The sequence below is a fragment of the Haliaeetus albicilla genome, chromosome 14 (assembly GCF_947461875.1).
Source record: "Haliaeetus albicilla chromosome 14, bHalAlb1.1, whole genome shotgun sequence".
Classification (NCBI taxonomy): domain Eukaryota; kingdom Metazoa; phylum Chordata; class Aves; order Accipitriformes; family Accipitridae; genus Haliaeetus; species Haliaeetus albicilla.
Window position 1 is genome coordinate 23251344 of NC_091496.1, and position 19100 is coordinate 23270443.

At 36.8% G+C, this 19100-nt stretch overlaps 1 protein-coding gene across 5 annotated transcripts in view; it reads left to right on the forward strand.

The window, feature by feature from the left end:
* The window catches only part of GRM8 (glutamate metabotropic receptor 8), a 358114-nt gene that overhangs the window by 284785 nt on the left and 54229 nt on the right, over positions 1-19100 (forward strand). For all 5 annotated transcript variants that reach the window (XM_069801987.1, XM_069801982.1, XM_069801985.1 and 2 more), the window contains one exon: positions 1400-1536. In XM_069801987.1, coding sequence (XP_069658088.1) covers positions 1400-1536 — 137 coding nt within the window. The remainder of the gene's footprint in view (positions 1-1399; positions 1537-19100) is intronic.

Genomic DNA, 19100 nt, shown 5'->3' on the forward strand with positions numbered 1-19100 from the left:
GGTAGACATGTAGTTTTCAATCTTTGAACATTTTGTTGATCGAAGTAAGAACAGAGTGTCAATTTATAACTTTTGACAGCTTCCGCAATGGACCTTTCTGTCAGGCAGTGTCATGTATAGAGGAGAGAGCAACAAGCACAGCTGTTATCCTTAATTTATTTTGATAAAACACTTTTACACAGGTGGTCAGTGCTAGAAACTGATCACATTAACTGTGGCCAGATTTAGACACTTGCATCTCAAGGTCTTTTATGAGTGTTGGCTTCTAAGTTGATGATATTAATTTTATTTTCATACTTAACAGCAAAATTCTTTATCAAGTTCATTACAAGATTGCTATTTTGTGCCTACTGCACTGCATTCACATCCTAAAGGGAAATCATGCCCTTCTGCAAGTCAAAAGGAGCTTCTCCACTTCTGTTTTATCACAGAATTTCCTAATGTTCTGTAATAGACACACACACGAAAAAAAAACCAACCAAAAAAAAAGATTGCAAAAGATTATCTTTCTAAATTGTTTTAATTAACCTATAGATAAAGTAGTTTTTGTGATGATGGTAACATATTTTCTCTTTGTGAGGTAGTTGCAGAAACACCAGACAGGTAGCAGTGTATTTCAAAAGTCAATGTTCTTTAATGATAGCAAAATGTAACGGTCAAATTGAACAGGAACATTATGCAGTATTGAGATATAACAGCCAGACTGGACAGGAGTATTAGGTTGTAAACACTGCAACAAACACAACTTATTTACAGGTTCAAGATGTCAGTTGGGGAGCTATTACTACACGAACAATAACGAAATCTAAGCTTAGAATGATGACTCAAAATGCACGATCACTCACTGACAAGACGAGGCACTCGACACCAGAGAGTTTCCTTAGTCAGCATCCCAGTCTAAGGGGACAGCCTCCAACTGCAGACCTACTGCTCTGAGGAAGACTGGCTCGAAAGGGTCTTCTGGCGGGTTTATACCCTAAGTCAAACCAGGGCTCTTGGTCATAGACGGTCAGCGGTCTGGAAATTTGTCTTGACCAAGGCGTCACATTGGCTGAGGGCCTTGTATGTTGACCGAAGGGCCTTGCCTTTCCTATCACCTGACAGAAGTGTGTAGGGGATGGTGGTCACTGGCTGAGGTGTGTATGTGACCACCAGCCCAGGTGGCTCAACCCCTAAACCATGGCTTCTAGTTTTAACTCTTTCTTTTCAGCAGTTGAGATGTTTCGGTCTCTATCAGGGCAGGTGTACCTGCCACAGAGGTTTCTGGATTTATTACCGTACTAGCCTTGCATTACAAAGAACCTGCTCAATCTCTAATTAGTATTTTTCCTCCAAAATCTATTTTCTGGAAAATTGCTTTAAAGGTATTTATCCTAATTGCTTTTTAATTTTTTTTCAGGGAGTGCTGGAACACCGGTTATCTTCAATGAAAATGGAGATGCTCCTGGACGCTATGATATTTTTCAGTATCAAATCACCAACAAGAGTGCAGAATACAAAGTAATTGGTCAATGGACTAACCAACTTCATCTAAATGTAAGTACTAGTTTGATTATGATGCAGACATTGGAGAATACTCATTGAGTATTATATTATTTCAAAACATTTAAAAAATGTTGATGATTTATTCTCTGTCAGTTGGCAGAAGAGAGCTCTTCCATTCTCTTTGTGAGAAGATAGTAAAAGGTAGCAAAACAACCTGAACCAAATTCTTTATATTTTAAAGTAGGTTGTGTATTTACCTGCTCCTTTAAATGATTTTTTAGAATCATTATATATCTGATATTCCTCAGACTGATTATTAAGTTAGGTGGGGAAATAGGAACTCATCCCTCAAAAGAGGGTGTCAGACAAAATGATGGGTACATGTATACTGCCCAGGTATTTCAAATAATATAAGGGGATGGAAATGTATTTAGTAAAAGAGAAGTTTGGACTCTCTAACCACTTCTGATTTAGTTGAAACACAGGGATGGTGAACTACTGCAATAAAAGTATTTCTTGAATATAAAGGGAGAATTTGGAGTTTTTCTGTGTAGTTAACTAGGATTAATATAGTTCCATATTACTTAATAGCAGAAGAAACAAAAGACACAACAACTTACCTATCCTTAGGGGGTGTTTCTAATTGCTACCTTAATATGTTCTGCAAGTTTTGTGGTAGTTAAGCCCCACCTGTGCATGGAATTATATGTGCTTTGAAAATCACCATCCCAATAAGATTCAGAAAATATAATAAGCAATATTTGTATGACAGCTAAGCATCAAGCCACAGCTGTAACTTGAGAAGTTGTTGGGTCCAAGGCACTTCTTTCTGTCAGAAGATGGCTCCATGCGAGAAGAGTTACAATCATGAGAAAAGCAAAATGAAGTTAAACTGTTTCCTTGTTATCTGTGCAATATTTAAAGGGCTTACTTGTTGAGGTACATTAGCCATTTGGGTAGCTCTGCAAACGTGAAATATCCAGTGTTGTTTTGCTAAGGGCTGATGAGAAGGGCAACAGTGTGAATTGATGATTAGATTCACCAAAGGGAGTTTATGCAGTTACTTTAATCAAACCACAAAAAGCAGGTTTCAAACATCTCTGGTTTTCCATGTGAGAGGTTCCCGAAGAAGAGTAACAAAGACAGTGTAGTAAATATTTACAAATGATTCTCCTGTTGAGACTACTTTGCAATAATTATCTGAGTGCTACCTGCAGCAACACATATGATAGCTCCCTATTTTCAGCCACAGCTGTTAAACCACTTTACCATATCTACCATTTAATATCTATAACTACTTGGCAAGGACTCATTTATTTAATTCTTCTGCCCAAATAGAAAAAACCCTACCAACAGAAACTGTGTGTAGCAGACTGTGTGGCAGTGTTATCTCCCTCCACTAACCTGATATCTGTCTGTGAAAGGGAAGAAAAGAAAAAAATGGTTAAACAAGTTTAAAGATTAATACTAAGTAGTAGTTTCTGGAAAACGCTAGAGTTAGACCCTTATCATAACTATTATGGCATATGTTCCAGTTCTTTATAATTGCTACAGTTTTCTGAAAAGTTAGTGTTTGTTAGGCGAGCTGAAAAACTGCTAACACACATTTTGCACAAATGTTAGTACTAACATAGCAGTTACATAGTAGTAGCTAAAAGCTACCTTAGAATTTGCTACAATTTTAACGTCATTCCAATCTGCCTTTTTCTATCCCCCCCTAGACTGCTAAATTTTTCATTAAGCCTGTAGCTTTTCAGTCCCATTATTTCTGTCTGATGTATGTGTACTCCAGGGAGTTCTCTGAAATATGATTAGACTGGCTGCTACCCAGACCACACCATGCTAACCACATTGACCACAAAGCTAACAGGAAAGGATTTATCTAAGGACACCCCTTGTTAACTCTCATTAAGAATGGATGTGTTAGGATGTTCCTTGCTTCTCTTTTTTCATCTGGTTTTTTTTTTCACCTCCACGAGCTCACGCGCTGGATACAACCGGTTGTCCAAATTTGCGGGCGAGCTCTGTCTAACGTGTGGAGTTGGAGTTGTGGAGAAGTGAAAAGGCTGGCACACTGCTCCGCAGAGGTGTTTCTTCTCCCAGCCTCCTGCCTTGGCCCTGCTCTCGTCCCACGGCCCCCTGCTCTGCTGGACAGCCTGTGCTCGCACGGACCAGGGTGCGCACAGGCACACAGGGCTCAGTCCCCTCGTGCACGGTGCGATGGGACTGATTCAGCAAGATGTTTCTCTCCCTACCTCTCACTCCTGTTTCTCAACTTACTCATCTTTATCTAAAGCCAGGAAGATTTCTAAAGGGATGACTGGGATTTATTTCTTAAAGATTGTCAGGGCTTGAGATGCTGGATGCTGGTCTCCATCGGCGTCTGCAGGCGCTGGTACGCTGACAGTGAAGAAGGAAGTCATGATAGGGGTGATACAGTTCATTTCCATCTGTTTCTATATTCACTAAACTTACATAGCACGTGTCGATAGTAGTTACGCCACATGATGATCTGCAGTGGCAAAGCTGTTGCCTCCTCTCACTAGACAGAATGTACTTAAACCAAGTAATCTTTGTGAATGATTGTCAATACTCCAAATCATCATATTGCAAATTAGGTAGTGCCTTTGATTGCCAATGAATCAGAGGGATCACAGTGGATGTTTTCATTGGATTCGGTGAAAACATCTATATTTATTGAAGGCAAAGCAGTATTAAGATGGCAGAGCACTTTTTACCCTGCTGTTCTATAAAGGAGATGCTTTTAAAATACAATACTTTTCCCACTGTTTCTTTCTTTGTCCTGCAGTTTCCTCTTAATGAAGACACGTGTAACTATGATTTTTAATGATTCTGTCAGCTAGATATCCTTTCTAGACACTTCTACTCCTGTTTTTACAGTTACTTCTTCCTCAAATTGTGTGGTAACATGTTGTAGCTATGATGTATTCATGATTGTGTTCATGTATACAGCTGGTATTGTGCTTCAGAAAATTTATAGCTTTTATTCATCTATTTATTTTCCATGACAGAAAAATAAATCATTAAAGTACCAGGTTTGTAGTACAGTTCAACCTTTGGAACAATTAATATAACTAAGATTAGAACACACCTTGTATCTAGATAACTGAATCAAAAGGTTTCTTTTTTTCTTTCTGATTTTCTTTTTAAAATTATTTTTCTCCACTTTCTTTTTGTTTTCCTTTTCCGTGGAATGCTCTTTGATATTTTCTCTGTCAGGTTTTGGCTGCAGGTCTCTGTTGTGTGGGCTATGGCTCCTCACCCAGTGGCCAGCCCTGGTCCTGTCCCTGACCCTGACCCTCAGGATTCAGGATTCCTCTGCTGATGCCTCTGGTTCCTCAAAGTTTTCACTGTCTCTGCCGGGTCCTTGTGGTCAAGGTTCCTTTCCTGGTGCAGTGCTGGCTTTCGCTTTGGGCAGAAAGTGCTGACTCTGGCTAGATAAAGACTCTGTATCATGCTCCCTAAGGGGCTTTTTGTCAGCAGGCTTCACCAGCTGCAGAAACCCTCTTAGCTGCGATGCTGGTTTCTCCCTGTAGTCCTCAGTAATTAATGCTCTTCTTTAGGCACACTGACCTTTCAGTTTTCCTCTGAAGCAGCCCTAGCTTCCAGATACAAGAACTTCACGATTACTGATCAGTACTACTCTTCCAATTCTTACAAAACAAACACATGCGTGACAATGCTGAGAGATCCAGTATAAAAGTTAAATTAAAAAAGAGTCAGAATCTTAAAAATTTTAAATTTTTGTGTGATTCCTCAGCTTGAATAAGGTATCTCAATCTTTGACAGATGCAAGGAAACTCTGAAAGCAGATGTTTAGAAACATCAAACTATAATCTCAAAGAACCTGATTGTTTTTTGTACTATTATCACTTGACGTGATTCTGACAATGTAGATTTACACCCCTTTTAAAGTCCTTTTACTCTCTAAGGCTGCCTGACTTTCAATAATCTTAATGTACTGGAAATAACTAGACCCTAAAAATTTTTAGTATCACTGAAAGAAAAAATAATTGCCTTAGAACTTCTGATCATTGACTACACATTAACTGTGAGGGTTTTCTGTTGTTTGCTTTCTTCATTTTCTTTTCTTTATCAGTTGAAGAAGGTAACATTTTTCAGGAAACTCTGATAGTTAAAATGCTTTCTTCCAAAAATATTCTGGTTTTCATAATGAATAAAAATCCAGGAAAAGGTAGCTGTTTCTGCAAAAGTTATGTTTTATTCACATTGCAACAGTATTTTGCATACGATGTCTCATGTAAAAGTTCCCTACAAATGTGTGGGTTTAGCAAATTTGAGCTCTCAACCATGCAGTCTCTGTGGGAGGAAAGTTGTTAAAAACAAGTTTGCTTCTCCTGGCACTTATGATTTGAAATCAACTTCCTTTTGTGATTAATAATGAATTCCCTCTTAGAAACTGTGTTCTGTATTGCATGTGTTGTAATAAGGGCTAGATCAAGATGTTGACTCATGGCTTGTGACAGTAAACAGAAATAGTCCCAGTCCTAAATTTTTAATAACAACTTTCTCAGTTCCCTTTCCTTAGGAACCCATTCAGTTTGTTCTGCTTAATTTCTGAGGGACTTTTTCCCCTCTTTAAAAATGTTCTATTTTGAAACCTAAATGCCAGTTGGAAAAAGTTGAAATGTTTACAAATTTTAAAATCTAATATTTTGACTTTTAAAAAAAATCCTTTTTAATAAAGTTTAAAGCATTTAAGTCAGTTTTCATTTCAAGCTTATGCATTGTTTTGGTCTACCAAAATCTGTGTTTAAAGATCCTAATCTGAAAAAATATGTAGATCCAAATCCATATTCTTCCAAGTTAGTAATTTTGATTGATGGGACTTCAGGCAGACACAATTATTGGTGCTTTCAGAATCAGGTATTTAGCTGATGCAGTTAAAAAGCTTAAGTGGATATCCATTTATGTGATATTATTCCTTAAGAAAAAAACAAAGCATATCAAAACACTATATCTTTCAAGTGAAAACAGTGAAATTTTTAAGACAGAATTCACTCGTTTTGTTTTGTTTTGTTTTGTTTTGTTTTGTTTTGTTTTTTCACCAGAGCACAACAGTTCTCTTGCAAGGCAAGAGAAATTTTACAATAACAAATTTTTAACATTCTCTTAGAAATAAAAGGATGCATAAGCTTTCAGATTTATGGAGTGTATGCACTGAGGATATAAATGACTCAGGGGCATCCATTTTTCTGTAATGGTCTTGATTTATGACTAAGAAACCCATAAATTAAAATTACACTGATGTGATGGAACTATCAGAGAGACAGCCATAATCATCATCAGCCCTAAGCACAGTGTTTGGTGAACTAGTAAAAATTGGGAACCCCTCATTGACAATGAGCTTCCCTTCAGGCAGCCATATCACAAAAAAAGATATAAATCAGTATTTGATTTCTCTTCTTTTCTAGGACTCTTGTAAATTATGTATCTAATCCTGAAGGAAACTATCAACACTGACATTAGTGAATTCTTTTTGGAAGTAACAGATTCAAAATGCATTAGTTCCCTTTCTTGTGACATGGTAAAAGAAAATGATTCAAGAAGCTTCTGATGTTTTCTCTAACTGCAGCAAATAAGTTTCAAGCTTTGCTGTAGGCCACTATATTTCATTAAAGAAGCCAGAGAGCCTCTTTTTTCCTGTGGTAGCTATTATATAATTGATAGATGTTTTCGAATTGCTGAACCTAAGCCCTGCGTTTAACAAAAGAACACACTACAGTGAAATATACAACAGGAGCACTTAGTGCTGTATATGATTATATCTATAAACAAAATATGACAATCATGCTGCCTGCAGGGTGCTCTTCTGTCCATATGTAATAGGGCAGTAGAGTTCAAACTTACACTCCATCCATGTTATCTGCCTGAAAATTGTTGATGCTGGGTTAAAAATAAAACTCAATGAGACAGGAAAAAATGTTTTAGGTTCTTCTATTCTTCTCAAAATTATATTGTTGTCTTCCTTCATTCTACACAGGGCTGAAAGTAGAGAGAGACTATTATGGTTTTTAGAAGGCTACATAGGTTTTACAAAGCTAGTCCTGATCTTAGCACTGGTCAATAAGTATGACTCAGGATTCATTCTTCTTTACTGTCAGTCTGAGGTCAATATGAGACTTGTAGTCACTAAGGACCAATGCTAGACTGAAGAAGTCAGTCAGCAGTAGGCTACAGTGAATGCAAATTGTAGACAAGCCAATAAAATACACAAAACATGGAATAAAATTGGGATTTTATGATTTTGAAAGATTACAGATTATATTATTATTTAAAAAATTACCTTGGGATGGGAGAGAAATAAGCTGAATACAGATGTTGAAAAAGCATTAAATGGTTTTAAGACGTGCCTGTAGTAGAACAGATGCTATTTCAGACATGACTGAAAATCAAAACAGAACTTGGATTCAAAAGCCAATGACCTTATAGGAATCCAAGAAGAATGTCAACTTGTCTTCCTTTTAAAGATTTTTACTTTGGTGGTCCTAATAGTCTTTTTTTTTTTCTTCAATGAAACAGACTTCTTGACTGATTCTCTAGAGAAAAAAAGAAAATGGAAAAAAGAGAGCTGCTAAGAAAATATCCTGAACTTGGATAACCATTTGTTCTTCATTAGAATGATACCAGATTGCCAATGAAACAGCCTCTGCTTGAGAGTTAGGATGAATAGGGATTTTTTCCCACCTTGTCAGGGTGAGTGAAAGTCAGGTTTCTCAAATGAAGCATGGGGTTGCAGTTGCACGCTTGGCTGTGAATTTTCCACAAGATTCTTGAGTGGATGGTAGATATTTTATAGTTTTTTGTTATCATCTTTTGTAAGAAGTGTTATGATTAGACTGAACTGTTCTTTAAATAGCGATAACTAACAGGACCATAGAGTATTCTTGTTTTTTCAAAAAAACAGAAAGGAGGCCTCGCCATGCATGACAAATAAAATAAATCACTTGTGTTTTAAAATATTCTTTTCTCTTTCACAATAAAAACAACCGTGTGGTGATAGACCAATGAAAAATCAGGAGCTTTTATATATATTCCTGGAGAGTTCCACATTCATGTGTGGGACTTCAGAGCAGGGTTAGTGGCTCCCCTGGTACCAGCTAATGTTGTGACTTTTAGCATAGACAAACAGCTACTGGACGTAGCAGGTAGCTTGGATTATGCATGGTTGGCAGCAAGTCTGCAGTGAATTGCTTTGTGAGGTACCAGTGTGAAACATGGAGTATCACCATGTTTTGTCCCCAGTCTCTTCCGTCTTTCTCCTCTCCCCCACATGAATTTATGTATGTATTATAATTTGAAGATTGAGCTGCCCTTTAAACCTAGAAGCAAAATGTTCATGCTTAAAAGCAACAATGGTAGATTAAATTACTTTAATTATTGTTCATTTGTGTTACATAATGGAAGTCTACTAGTAAATTAAAAATCATTAAAAGGGAAACAAAAGAGACATTCAGTGGTTATGATATGATGAAAGAGGATAACCAGCAGTTAGCAGAACATTACTGTATGATTATTTTTTCTGTTTGCTTTGCTGCAATTTCTCTTCGTCTTGCAGTAGTATTAATTTCATTTCTTTAGGATAGTCATCTAATATTTATTGAGGATTTTTCGTGCTGATAAATCCCCAAACACTTTTTTTTAAGTTATTTAAACACAGGGAGTGAATTATTTTCCACATTTACAAAATGGTATCACTGGTTTTAGTGGTGATATTGTGATAGTACAGCTTAAGGCAGGGAATAAAGAATGCGTAGCTAATCTCATTATTAACTTCAGCTCACAGTAAACAGATTTAGTGTTGAGTGGGACAATAGGATGTGCTGGGAATGACTGGATCAAATAGGGAGGACTGCAGTAATGTTTCCAGTAACTCCACAAATTGAAGCGAAACCTCCTTTATGGAAAGCATAGGCATAAAGCTGAGCAATGTCTTTGGAATGGTTAACTGAGATTTGCATTGCCAGAGGCCACTGCAGCAAGGAACTCTTAGAGTTGTGATGTAATCCATCTGTTCTCTTCCCCAGTGCTATGACCTCTTAGCAGAACTGTGACTTCACTTGGAAAAGTAGAGTAGCTGGAGAGAGTCCAGCTGCAAGCGGTGATAATGATCAGCCATCTAAAAGTATGCCTGTAGGGAAAGGTTGAGCAAACTAGTATTGTTTAGTCTGGAGAAGACTGAATTGAGGGGAGTTACATTAATCTCTTTCAATACATAAAAGATTGTTCAGAAAAAGAACAAACTGTTAGTCATAGTTAATTTGGCTATTAGGAGAAGTAGTGGACTTGAATTGCAGTAAGAGAGATTTAACCCAGACATGCTGGAAGATTCTAATGATAAGGATAATTAAGTACTGGGCTGCATTGCCTGGGAGGCTGGGCAGTCTCCAGTGCTATGGGCTGGTTGGAGCAGGTGAGCAGCACAGATTGATTTTGCAGAGTTGAATCAGAGGTGGGGCCAGGGGAGTACTCCCAAGATCTCCTTCAGCCATCATTTCTTAAGTTTTCTGGCTTTTCTTTGTTTGTTTTGTTTGATTTGCTGGTAGGTAGATTTCCTCTATGCCTTGAGCAAATGCTGGGAGGGATACAAGCAACTGGACTCCTACACTCTAAGTTTCCCGAGTGAATGCAAGACTGTGTATGTATCTAGCAAGAGCTCTACAAGAACACCATGACAGATTTATTAGTTTATAAACTTGGTTACTTATTTAGGATCTTCTTTTGCTTCAGGTTCTGCATCACATTAGTAGGTAAGGACAACTTTTCTATGAATACTTGGAGAACTTTCCATTCACATATAGGACTCCAGGCTGGACTTTTTTTACATGAGAGCTGCTTAATACTTCCCAAAATGATTTATGTTGCTTTATGTCTATGTGGAAAACAGTTTACTATTGTGACAGTGGTGATTTCTTTTACTTAGACCTTCTTTTTCTACCATTTTTCAGAGAAGCATTTTCCCTGTAACCAAAAGCAATACAGCAGCTCTGCCCATAAAAAATATTTAAAATGCATCATTAATTAGCCAAGAAGTAGGAAAAGTACAATCATCAGCATTTCTTATTTACTTTATTCCTATAAATAACAAAAAATTGGTTTCTTAAATAGGTATTCTGTAAAACCACAAAAGGCGGTCTAAAGAATTTAGCTGTCATGAGAATACATTGAAATTTTTCTATTTACCTGGCCTAGTTATGATCTTAGTTTTTTTCTTTGTGCTCAGAATCTTTAGTACCTGAAATCTGCCCTAGCACTATAGAAGACAGCAAAAGGGATCTCAAGACACTATTTAGCCCTTGCATAAAGTTAGCATCTTCTATACTTATGTTACTCCAAGCATGAAGACTTTACAGCCTCTGAAGGCATTCTCTTCCATTTTTAACTACCCTTATCACTCTGAAGTGTCTTATAAATACCTGACTTTACTCTTCATTGCTGTAATTTAAGCCCGTTATTTCTTATTTTATTCAGTATACACCAAGCACACCCTCATCTTTTTCATGTATTCAAAGACTGTTGTTTCACCCCCTAGGCTGTGTTATTTCTTCAGGCTATACAACCTGAATTTGTTCAATTTAGTCACATAGATCATGTTTTCTAGACACACTTTTGATCTTTGCTGATTTCCTCTGGACTTCCCGTTTGATTCCCCTTCAAACTGAAACCCAAAGATCCAGCCTTCACAAAGTGCTCTGGCTGAACTCTCACTAGTGCAGAGTACAGGAGAAACATCATTTCATGTATTCATGAGTGCAGAGTAGAGGGGAAAGATTATTTTCTCTGTCTGTGTTTCTCAGGATGGCATTTGCCCCTTTTGCAACAGTATGACATTGGTTCAACATATTATAATCCACTAGAGCCCTGCGATCTCTTTATTCTGAAGAGCTGCTCTCTCTTTGTCCTTCCTGACCCATCATGTGCTACCTGTTAGTTGTCTCTGTTAAACTGCATGCTCCTTTTTTTCAGACTCTCTGCAGTATCATTTGGAATAAGTGTCCTGACCTTCAGCATAGCTTCAACCTTTTCCAGTGTTATTGCCCAAATTTGATCACCATATACTCTATTTTATCATCCAAACTGCATTGAGTGCTTATTACAAGTATTGAATAATAGCAGACTAAGTATAGACCTTTCCAGGCCCCACCCTGTACCATCTTCCATCCTGACAGTGAATCAATGGCAAATTTTATCTTCCCACAGCTTTCTGATATAATTTGCACCTAGCCCTTAGGGGCTAGATCTGTTTCAATAGGTTGCTTATGACTGAGAGTGTAATTTGAGATGGTGTCAAAAATCTTTCTAATGTTGAGATAAATGACACCTAGCTGCTTGCCTCTCATCTGCGATGCCTGTTACCCTCTCACTGAAGGAAATGTGACAGCTCATTGTTGACAGATCCCTTTTGGCTGTTATTTGTCTTGTTTGTTTTCTCTGTGTTTTTGAAATGTGTGTGTTTATTTCTCTCAGGATTTTTCTGAGAATTCAAGTTAAACTGAATGTTTGATAATTCCCTGGCTTCTGCTTTTCCCCTCTTTTCTGAGCATAAGCACTAGGTTTCCCATCTGCAAGTTCTCCATACTTTGCCATAAAGTCTCAAGAGCTTTCTGTCTTCCAAGTCAGTTCTTTAAGTATTGTAGAATAAATCTCAATATGTTCAGTCCATATGAAAACCCCTGTCTTCCTGAAGTACTCTCATTTTGAATGTGTTCATCTTTCTTTCCTTAGTAACAAGGATTTTTTTTTTCCTTTTTTTTCTGACTAAATGTGCTGTGTGGCATTTTCTCTAGCTTAAGCTTCTTCCACATGCTTGTTTTGTGCCTGCCAGATCACTCTCTCCGCTAAATTTTCAATTTAATTATTGACTCTTCATTCTAAGCAGCAGTATAGACTTGGCAGAGATTGCTCTTCCCCTGCTGCTGAAAATCTCGTATAAAACACAGTCTGTTTTCTGACAGTTCTGAACCAGCTTAGACTTTCAGACTTTTTATATGTGATTTTCTTACCTGGCTGGAACTGTGTTTAAAGGGCCAATGTGATTTTCTTTTGTTTATGTAGTGCTGAAAATTGAAAATTATTATAATGGAAAGATCTGCCTGTTCACTAAGAGGAGCTTGCGAAGAAGATATGAGCTATTATAATGGAAAACCACCTTACAGTAATGTCAAAACATATGTCTCAGTGTTTAGGATTTTGCAGTACTTCAGGATAGAATATACTACACATATTAACTGCTTTTTTTCCTAAAAACAGGTTGGACAAATATGTCAGGAACGGTTTAGGTATAGTGCCTCTTTTCTTGAGACAAGGAAATAAACTTGATCCCTACATTTCAACCGAGCTTGTCTGTTCCTCTGTCACAGTCAATTAAGGCACAAGGTTGCTGAGGAGAAGGCAGCTTTGCTCAAAATTCCAAGAGCTTCACTTTGCTGAAACACTGTTTAGAAAGCAAGAAGCACAGGATCACAAGATATTCCAGTTCTGTTTTCTGTTACTCTTTGAGAGGTCTGTGATGAAGTTATTGCCTTTGTGCTTTCTGTCTTGCTGCCGCTTACGCTTGGATGGAAAGCTCAAGAGATGGATGCAAAATTCCCCTGCTCTCTTCTTTCAGTTCCCTCATTAAAAACCTTTTTGCTACAATTTCCTTATAAAGCATCTATTTGGAGGTATGCTATGGCTGCTGACTATCATGCTGACCAGTGTTGCCTTACTGTATTTAGGATGTCCTTTTCTGTATTATGCTGATACTATGCTCTCCTTTATCTTATGGTTTGACTGTGAATTCTTTAGGATCGAGACCATCATTTTTTCTTGCAGATTTGTATATCCCTTAGTGCAATTGAATTCTTGGTCTGTGAGCAGTGTGGGAGTAAAAAGAATATATTATTTGTGTATTGGTATTATTTTGTAGGAAAGGTTGTGCAGGTTGGAATTTAGAGGCATCCATTCTTCAGTTTCATATGCACAGCATCTTTTGTACTGATCAAGAAATGCAAAATAGATTAAACTATTTAGAAATAATGAGCCAGGATTAAAACTAAAACAAACCCATCAATATCTTTTTTTTCATACTGAACTGAGGCTTTTTCTGATTGGCTAATTTCTAGTTTTAAAATAATGAAATATTAAAGATAACAAAAAGGGTGACAGGTCATCTTCTTAAGTAATGTTGAGTATGTGTATGGGTCGTGACCTTGTTAACATAACTCTACTGAAGTTAGTGGACTGATCTAAATCTGCTGAAGGTCTAGCCCAGTACATTTTTTTGCAGGGCATCATGAAGGTGTTTGGGGCCAGCAGCTTCTTGTTTTGATAAAGAAATTCACCTTTAAACCAATAGAATGATTAAAAGCATGTAATGGTGACTATTTTTTCATTAAACAATGGGATTTATTAAATGAATTAGTCTTCAAATTAAAGAAAAAAAATCTAAATAAAATTCCATTAAAGTCAAATGGCAGCTGTGCTTAACCCCTTGTGTTTCTTCTGGTTACTCTGAGCTGTGAAGTGGGCGAGAGTCTGAGCACCATTAGGAAGGAAAGGCGTCTGACACAGATTGGAGGGAAATATAGTAGCTATGGAGCACCAGACTTAGGACAGGCCAACTCAAAATTTAACTTAGGTAACTGTAAATAAAACAACAGATTTGGGAGGGAGCATGTTTGTTATGGCTATTAAAAGCTTCATCAAGAAATGCAACTAGTCCATTAAATTAGTGATCGTATGGACCTTGGGCAGAGCTGAGAAACGGCACAATGAAAGTGATGTTAAAAAACCCTTTGCTGGAACTAGGCTCCTTTTCTTTTCTCAAAGCACTAAATTTTTTTAAGTGTGCTTGCAGGCTATTTCTGCATTATCAACTGCAGGAAGAAAAATGTACTCCCAAGCCTTGTGGTTCAAATGGCCTTAGTACTAGAGCTAATCAAAACCTATCACTTGACAAAAAGGGGCAATGGTGGAAGGTTTCCTCTCAAAACAGCATTTTCAAAAAAAAATTGAAATCTGACAAGTTTGGTTTTTTTTAATTTGAGGGTTTTTTAACGTGCTTAATTATAAGCAAAGTTATGGCACAGTCTGCTTTTGGTAGTGTATGATGACTTCAATCCTTGTGTGTACATCAGAAGTTATATATATAAAAAAGCTCATTAAAACCTCTCCCAGTGCATGTCAGGTGCATGTAAGGGCAGTGAGGACCTCTAGGTAAGTATATGTGATAGAGATTGTCAATGTGAAAATGCTCTGCGTAAAGAATAACTTTGGAAACCTGATTTGCAGTCTGATCCATTGATAGTAATTACATATTTTCAAAATATAGACAATAGACCATGCAAGGCACTTCCAAAAAATCTGAAGTCTGCTGATGTCATCTTGAATAGGATATTTCTGTGTCATAAAACTCTTAGGGAAATAATTGTGGTGGGGCTTTTTTGTTTGTTTGGATTTTGGGGGTGGTTTTTTTGGTTCTTTGGCCTCATTTGTAAATAAAAAGATTATCTCCAGGAACAGGTGCTTAAAAATTAATTGTGATTCATGTTTCCAAGAAAGAAAAAAAAAATCTTGCTTATATTGAAGTGCCTACTAGATTGCTGTAAAATTCCATCTGATAGTTATACAGTGTAGTAACAGTGGCTGTTTACTTGATGACCTGCTAATCACTGCACTTTGTGCTAGTCTACTCCCCAAGGCCTCTGAAAATAAAACTTGTTTTCCAGGTATTCCATGCAGATTAGTAAATTTGGTGTTTGGCAAATTGAAGAAGGGAATATATTGCAGTTCCTCCTACCCTTGTACCAAGAGCCTGTTAGGGTAAGCACTTCTGTAGCCCATCAGTACCAATCAAACCACAGGTAGAGAAAAGTAAAAGTAAAAAAAAAGTAAAATAAACAGGTCCCAAACCACTCAAAGGCTAGCATTTTAAGACTGGGGTTTAAAGTCTGTATAGCACTAATAAACAGTCTCTGTAGATTATGATACAGTGGTACAATTATTCCCTGTTTTAAGGTTTCCATGGTATGCTCCTCTATGTAAGTATTCAGCAGTCGTGAATTTTATGACTTAACTAGCGAGGCTAGTTTCTTTGAGGTAAAATTACAGTCTCAGCACACTAAATAACATACTTCTATTGATAAAGCAAGGCTAGTATTTAACCTTTTCTGTTTATGAGCATAAGAAGCTTTATATTTGTTTACACCCCTCTTTTCTGTTTGTGTGTGTTACCTCAGAGCATCCTTCCCTTCAGCTGTCTTGCCCTAGCTGAGAATGACTTGTTAATATGACCAGAACATTAAAAGTACATTCTCCTAGCTTTAGTAATTCCAGAGATTGACAATATTGTAGTTCTGAGAAACTGGAGGTGACAAGAAAGATTTTGACATGCTGAGGAAGCACAGAATTGTTGTGATGTTTCTGGTATTAATTCTTTGAAAAAAATATTGCTGAGTTTTAAAAGTAAAAATTGTTTTAATCAAGCTTCCTAAAATATAAGTACTTGCTGGGCAAAAAACCTTCTAGACCTGAGAGATGGAGATCAGTTGTATCACTCCTTAAACTTCTTACCCCCATTTTAAACTTAAGTGTTTCCACTGCTCCTGCCTGCATGACAGCTTCCCTCCAGCCAACTGCAAAGTTGAGACTCAAGCAGGTTAAATAATTTGCCTAAGGTCACCGAGAAAGTCACACTGTATCAGAGCCATATAGGCTAACTCTAAGCTTAGAGACCAAAGTTGTTTAACTGTTCTGTAGCACTGCTTTCAAATAATATAATTATCACCTTCCTTCCTGTAGTCTAGGTAATTTTAAATCATACGTGCATATATATAATTATACGTGCATATATATAATTATACATACATGCATGTAAATAGGTATTAAAATTTAAATGACAGTAAATTTAACTGTCTTTGTTTTTCCTTTAGGGAAGCTGTGAGATAGAGATGGTAAGTGGTGTGCCTAGGAGGAACTTTGGGCAGGTGGATTCACAGTTAGGAGAAATCAGCTTCCATCTGAGTTGTAACAACAACCTGTGCTTCTGTTCCTAAAGAAAAAGAGAATGAACCATTTTCCTTGTAGTATTTCAGACTGGTCCTTTAATGGTCATTGCATCTGATCAAGCTTCTCAGACTCCTCTTCGAACTGATATTAATTTTCAACCAGTATGTGGTAAAACCAAAGATATGATCCCATGTTCTTTGCAAACCTCTAGGAATGTCTGTGCCTAAAATTCCAGAAAATGACATCTCAGTTGTTAGGAAAACGTCTGTGTGTAGTGAATGAGGTAAATAATTTACAGCAATTATGGCAAACTTGGTAATGATAGTGATTTTATACTGTCATTGACAATTTGGATTCATTCTAGGCTTTGTTTTGTATTTTAATTTAAAACTGTATTTTTTGTCCTTGACTTATTTTTCTTCAGTCCATACCTGCTTAAATATTTGTAAGTTTAGTCCAGCTTTTCTCTAGAGGGATAAAGTCTGTCTGGCAGACTGAATGCAACGATCATTATATTTAGACTCATAATGAATTCACTTTGGTTGAACCAGTTTCAGTTTAATTTTGGTTTTTGATGGTTGAGATTACTTGATTGGACAAGGTACATTAGAGACTTGAACTTTTACTGTGAGAATAGATGCATTAGACAATTTAAAAAGCTAAATATTAGACTAAATTACCTTAATTCACTCACTTGCTATGCTTATCTGATGAACATTTTTGTCAGAAGATAAATACTTCTAGGAACTAGAGACAAAAATAAGAACAACTCTTAATGACAGCTGGAGGTGATATTTCAGTTCTTTGTCATTTTTATAACTAAGAATCTGGATATCTATTAAAAGCTGTATGAATTTATATGTGAGAGCCTTGATGCTTCTGAAAGTCTTGGCTAACTGACTACAAAAAAAAAGATATTTGCCTGCTCCGACAACTCCGGTGGAATGCACTACTTGCATTCCTCTGTCCAGAACTTGTATAATTCCATTCATTACAGTAATATCCTTAAACACATATGTTTCACAATTTTTAATAAATATCTAGCTCTGAGAAAAGATTTCAAAAATGAAAATTCCTGCAAATGACAATATAACATAATCAGAAACATTAAAATATTATCCACCAATGTCCTTGATATAAACTCTCTGAAGGTTGTCCAAGTGCCTTTATATTGTCACTGGTTGCTGAATTATGTAAGTGATAGATTTTTCCATGATCATTAAGAATGGAAAACAGAGCGGGTTTGTACACATAAATTGTTCAGAAATTATACGTGACCTATTAACAGCATTTTTGATCAGTCTCCTCTGGTTGCTGAGGTCATGGCTAAATGGATGAGTTGCTTGATGATTGGAAGAACATCAGTGCCGTGAATGTGAACGTACTACTTGTACTGTGTCATGTAAATCTCATCTTGTTTTAGCACAGTTCTCACATCATTAATTTTTAGCTTTAGTATTAGATATTAGAGGAAACTACATTTGTAATGTTCATGAAGGATAGAGGTGTTTACTTGGTTTTGATATGAAATGGCATTTTGCCTATTTTAATGGTTTAGTGAACTGTGAGTCTTCGTGCTGCAAAGTAAAGCAAATTGCAGCTCCATCAGGCAGATATCTCTTATAGAGATGATTATTATGTCTATTTAAATAGCAATGAAGCCATTCTCTTTTTGTATCATGATGCATTTCATAGAAAATGAGTACGTGTCTTACAGATGTGCTGTCATACTCTTTCTGATGTTTTCACTCTGGTAAGTATTGGAATAGTAGAAAATGGAAACTCATCTTAGGGAAATGTGAGGTACTTGATGATAGCACATCAATCTATCAGACACTTTCCAAATTCAGAGAAGATACTCAAATAAAATTAATAATAATGTTTAAACTATTATTAATAATAGATACAAGAGCTAGGCTATTCCAGTCCATCTGACCTAGATGATGAATTCAGATGCACTTAGCAATGAACTTTGCCTTGTCATGTATCATACTGTAGTGAAGAGCAGCTACTAGAAGATGTCACATGAAAATGAAGGTGACAAAATAAGTCTTCTAGAAACTATGTTTACCTAAGGCTACTTAATAATCTGAGACTCCCTCAGCCGTAGCAGGGTCTGAGCAGTATAAAGAGTGCTGCAGACGCGGTTATTTTGATCAGTAAAGGCTGAAGAGATGCAGAACTTTTTCATTCTTTTTCAATGTCACACCCCTCCCTCCTTCTTTTGTGTGTGTCTTTTGTCTGTCTTTGGCTTGTCGGTTTCTTTCCCTCATGCGAATTTTGTTTAAAACTGTGCACCTAAAGTTAAGCTCCCCTGAAGTTATTTTTTTAACGTTTGAACTTCTAGATCACTTTGGGGCAGGTTTTCAAAAGTATTGAGATCGTGAAAACTGCAGATGGAAGCATAGTGGGATTTTCAAAAGCACTTAAACAGATAAGGCACTTAGCTCCCATTTAAATTAATTAGCTGGATTGAACAAGTTCCCCTTGGTACTTTTGAAAGTTCCACTGCTAAGTGTTTATGTCTACGTAAAAAACTATGATTTTCAAAAAAGGCTGAGGAACCAGCAACTCCCTTTAAAGTT